Source organism: Penaeus japonicus, unplaced genomic scaffold, assembly GCF_977035675.1.
Source record: "Penaeus japonicus unplaced genomic scaffold, GWHDUDI00000001_assembly GWHDUDI00001615, whole genome shotgun sequence".
Classification (NCBI taxonomy): Eukaryota; Metazoa; Arthropoda; class Malacostraca; order Decapoda; family Penaeidae; genus Penaeus; species Penaeus japonicus.
Window position 1 is genome coordinate 20,001 of NW_028236017.1, and position 3,989 is coordinate 23,989.

General features: G+C 43.6%; 1 protein-coding gene across 1 annotated transcript; it reads right to left on the bottom strand.

Moving 5' to 3' along the window:
- Positions 1 to 3,155: 3,155 nt before the first annotated feature.
- Positions 3,156 to 3,899, bottom strand: LOC147466343 (uncharacterized; the record flags this gene model as incomplete). The annotated part of the gene is made up of 1 exon (XM_086535623.1): positions 3,156 to 3,899. A coding segment is annotated over one exon (744 nt), but the record flags the coding sequence as incomplete, so codon positions are not given.
- Positions 3,900 to 3,989: the final 90 nt, after the last annotated feature.

Sequence of the window (3,989 nt, forward strand, 5' to 3'; positions counted from 1 at the left end):
GGGCATTGGTGCTCTGCAAAGTGAACAAGCGTCCCAACACTCTGGCTCCAAGATGGACAGGGCCTGCCAGGATTCTGAAGAAGGTCGGTCCTGTAGTGTATATTGTGAAAGACTTGTATGCAGATCGCGTTAAAGAAAAGCGGGTCCATGTAAATCATCTCAAGATCTACCATCCACCAACCGAATTAATGCTACCGTATTCAGACGTAGATGACGAGTTGGGTGATGAGCCAAATGACCCTTCTGCCCTAGCACTTCTTGCTGCTGTTTCTTCAATACATGACCCGAGCACTTCTTAAAACGAAGTCGATCATTGTGCCACAGTGCTTGTGATTATTCATTGTACATAAATGTAATGTTTTAATTGTATATTTTTTCTAGCAGCCTGGCATGCATGTAGACCAAACGATGTGTCCACAAATTGTAATCTAATTTTAAGTTTGCTTTGTTCAGCTTACTGCTTCCTGATTCCTGCTTGATGTCAGACCATTTCCTCACTACATATACTGCGTTGGTTGTTTACTTATGTTATCACCTTACCCAGATAGATCTGTGCTTTATAAATGTGCATGATGCTGTTATACTTTCAGCTAACTCGTGGAGCCGAGGCAGATCTGGTTCTGGGAGTCCTTCGCTGCTGTCGGTGCCTCGTCTGTACATCTGTGGGTCACGCCAAAGCTGCTGCAGAATAGCCGTCTCCAGCAGCTCCGGGTGGTTGTGGTGAATGAATCGTGATGGAAGCTAGGTACCATAATCGGTTGATGTTTTGCATGCCTTTCGTGCTTCGTCTGATTTTTTTGTTTTGTGTTTTGTTTGTCCTTACCTGTTTCAGTTGTTTTTGTCCTTTGTTCAGTTTTAGTATCCGATTGTTCTTGTTTGTTCGTCCAAAATGGTAGTTTTATATATATTCGTTTAGTGTAAATTTTAGCCTGTGTTTTGAATAATCGCCCTGACATTGTACAAGCATTTTTCATATGTGAGGGCATACCCTCAGATGGGCTGCCCGTTTTCTTGTTGACTGCCCTATTGTTAGATGGCGTTCACCACCATAGCCATAGACCCTCATACCCATGTGGATGAGTGGGGGTACTGCTCAGCGCCATCACTAGGATTGTGTTGCAGCTTGGGGCAGGTCGCAGGATCTTTTACCTGGATGTCGGCCGTTTTTTTTTGTTTTTTTTGTTCTGCTCGTGATCCGCCCATTAGTCTCCTAAGTTAAGTATAACATGTATTATAGGATTTTATTAAAGCACCTATTTAACAATTTAATTTAACAACCTCACGGGTTTATGTGGTTTAAGACCTTGATTGCTACCGGCTTCGCTCGTTTTGTTGTTGTTTGTCCATGTGTATTTTTAACTAGTTATGTAACTGTCATGTGTCCTGTGGTTTATGTTGCAATATTAACCATAAGATTATTTGCTTGTGTATTCCAAGTATTGATTTAATAAATGCATCATGTCTTGTTGAAATGTTTAGTTACCTTGCACAAAGATACATGATATCTCCGAATAACTCGATTTGTTTTTCAATCAAATGAATGTATTCAAGTAATTAAGATCAATTCAGTTCGTTAACTGGGTACGACACATGCACTTTATATATACCCCAAAACTAAATACGGAATATACTTATCAAAGGTCCGAAAACCAACATTGCTAGTTGTCCAATGTTTTCCTATTCCTTACCCAACAATACTCAACCCTAAACTAACATACCTAGCCTAATAAATAACAGCATGTGTTAATTAATGATAAGAATGTAATCACGTGCTGATTGACTGTGAAAAAAACACTTTGCCTAATAAAAGAAGTTTTACTTTCCTGCACTGTTAAGGCATAAACACATGTATAAGAGGGATATAGAAAAATAGAGGTATGAGGAAAAATAGCCCATATGTATGTACTTACGTTTTTGTGGAGAAATGTCGACCAGAAAGATTTTGAAAACAAGTGGCGGCTGGTGTGGAGGATCATTTGCTAAGTCGTTCTTTTTGTTCTTATTTGCATATTCCCAGGAACTTACATTATACAGTGACAAAGTCAACTCTAAATGAAAATAGAACTGATTTTCTTTTCAAATTGCCCTCATGAGTTTAAACATTTTATTTACTATTCTAATGACATACCACTTTTTAGCCTGTATCCTATATTTGTTAATAAACCCCACCAACACTGAACACTGGTGAGTAAAGTATTATTTTTTGTAACAGATTTAAATATATCAAGTAATTACCGCTAATTACCGGTATTCATTTTGACATGTTTTTCTTTTAGAGAAGCACAGACGTGTTAGGAAAAGCATTAAATACTCTTTTATTAATAAAATAATAATAATGATCGGTTTATTGTATCTCATGCAGCCAGTGGTTGAAAATATACTTAGTAATACAGAAAAGAGACAAACTATATAAACATAACAAAGAATATAAACAACAAACAGCAAAAAACTAATAGTCTATAGGAAAAAAGGAACAAAACAAGCAAGAGAACAAAAGCAAATGCAGGTACAGTAAACTAGGAGTATTGGACTAGTAATTGTGGACTGGGGGGGGGGGGTGAGATGGGTGGTCTGTAGACTAGTTTCGTTGATGAGTCGGACTAGAGTGGGAATTGTGCTCTGATGGTAGCGGTCAGTGAGGGCCCTGATGGGCACCAGTTTGTTGGCGGCGCGTAGGGCCCGGCGAGGCGGCGGTGCGTCGGGGGGCAGCAACTTCAGGCTAAACTGTAACAGTGAGGTGGTATAGTGAGTGGCGAGGGAGGTGAGGCCAAGGGCGGTTAAGGCGCTGTCATAGCCGGTATAGGCAGGACCAAGAATAATCTTGGCTGCCCTTTTCTGTACCCTCTCGAGTTGTAGCAGCTTGGTGGCGGTGAGGGAGGGGGACCAGGCAGGGAAGGCGTAGGTCAGTTTGGGCAAGATGAATAGCCTGTAGATATTTTGAAGCTCCGGAAGTGGGACACCAAAGGACTTGGGGCGACGCAGCATGTGAAGCTTGTACGAGTTAGACCTCACGATGTCTCTGACGTGCTGTGTCCAGGAGAGCTTTCCGTCGATGGTGACGCCGAGCAACTTGGTGGAGCAGACTACATCGAGTGAATGGTTGTCCAGCGTGAGGTTGGGCGTGGGGTCGGGGTTGGTGGAGAGGTCGAACTGCATCACGACCGATTTCTGGCGGTTGATAGTGACGTGGTTTGTGGTGGTCCAGGAGAGAACGTTATCAAGGGGGCGATGGATGTCAGAGTGGTCAGGGCAGGAATGGTCAAAGGCGGCGGCGATGGTCGAGTCCCCTCTACTCCGCACGTGAGTGGCATGAGGCTAGAGACTTGACTCTGCATACGCATGGCCTGTTTCCTGTTGGAGAGAAAGTCTGCCAGCCAGGGGATGAGGCACTCCCTGATGCCCATGGAAGCTGCTGCTTTTGAGATGACCGTGGTGTGGTCCACTAGGTCGAAGGCTTTCTTGAAATCTATGAAGATGCCGGTGACCGAGGATTTACGCTTGTCGGGGTGGGCAAGGACGAAGTCAAGGATGCTGACGAGGCAGTGTGTGGTAGAGGATGTTGCCGAACTGCCGTCTGTCAACGGTGGGCGCGAGGTCTTGGTAAGCCCAGTCGGCGACAAAGCTTTCACATAGCAGGCTGGGCAACGGAGTAATGACGATGGGTCGTAGTTCCCGATGGCAGTGACAAAGGTGGTCTTCCATTGTGAAGGGCACTTAGACTGTTGCAGTGAGGCTTTAATCATGGAGGTAACAGGAGTGGCAAGTTCCATTGCGAACTCCTTGATGAGGCACATGGGCAGGTCAAGGGGGATGGTGGCTCTCTTGACATGGATTTTCTCCAGTTTCTGAGGCGCCTGAAATTGGCTAACAGTTGGAGCAATTGAAGATTCATTAGAATTCTGTGTAACTCAAAATGTCAAATGATTGTGATTTTTCTGATTTAACTTCCCCAAGTCCACATTTAATAGCAGATCATGAGCAAGCTCATG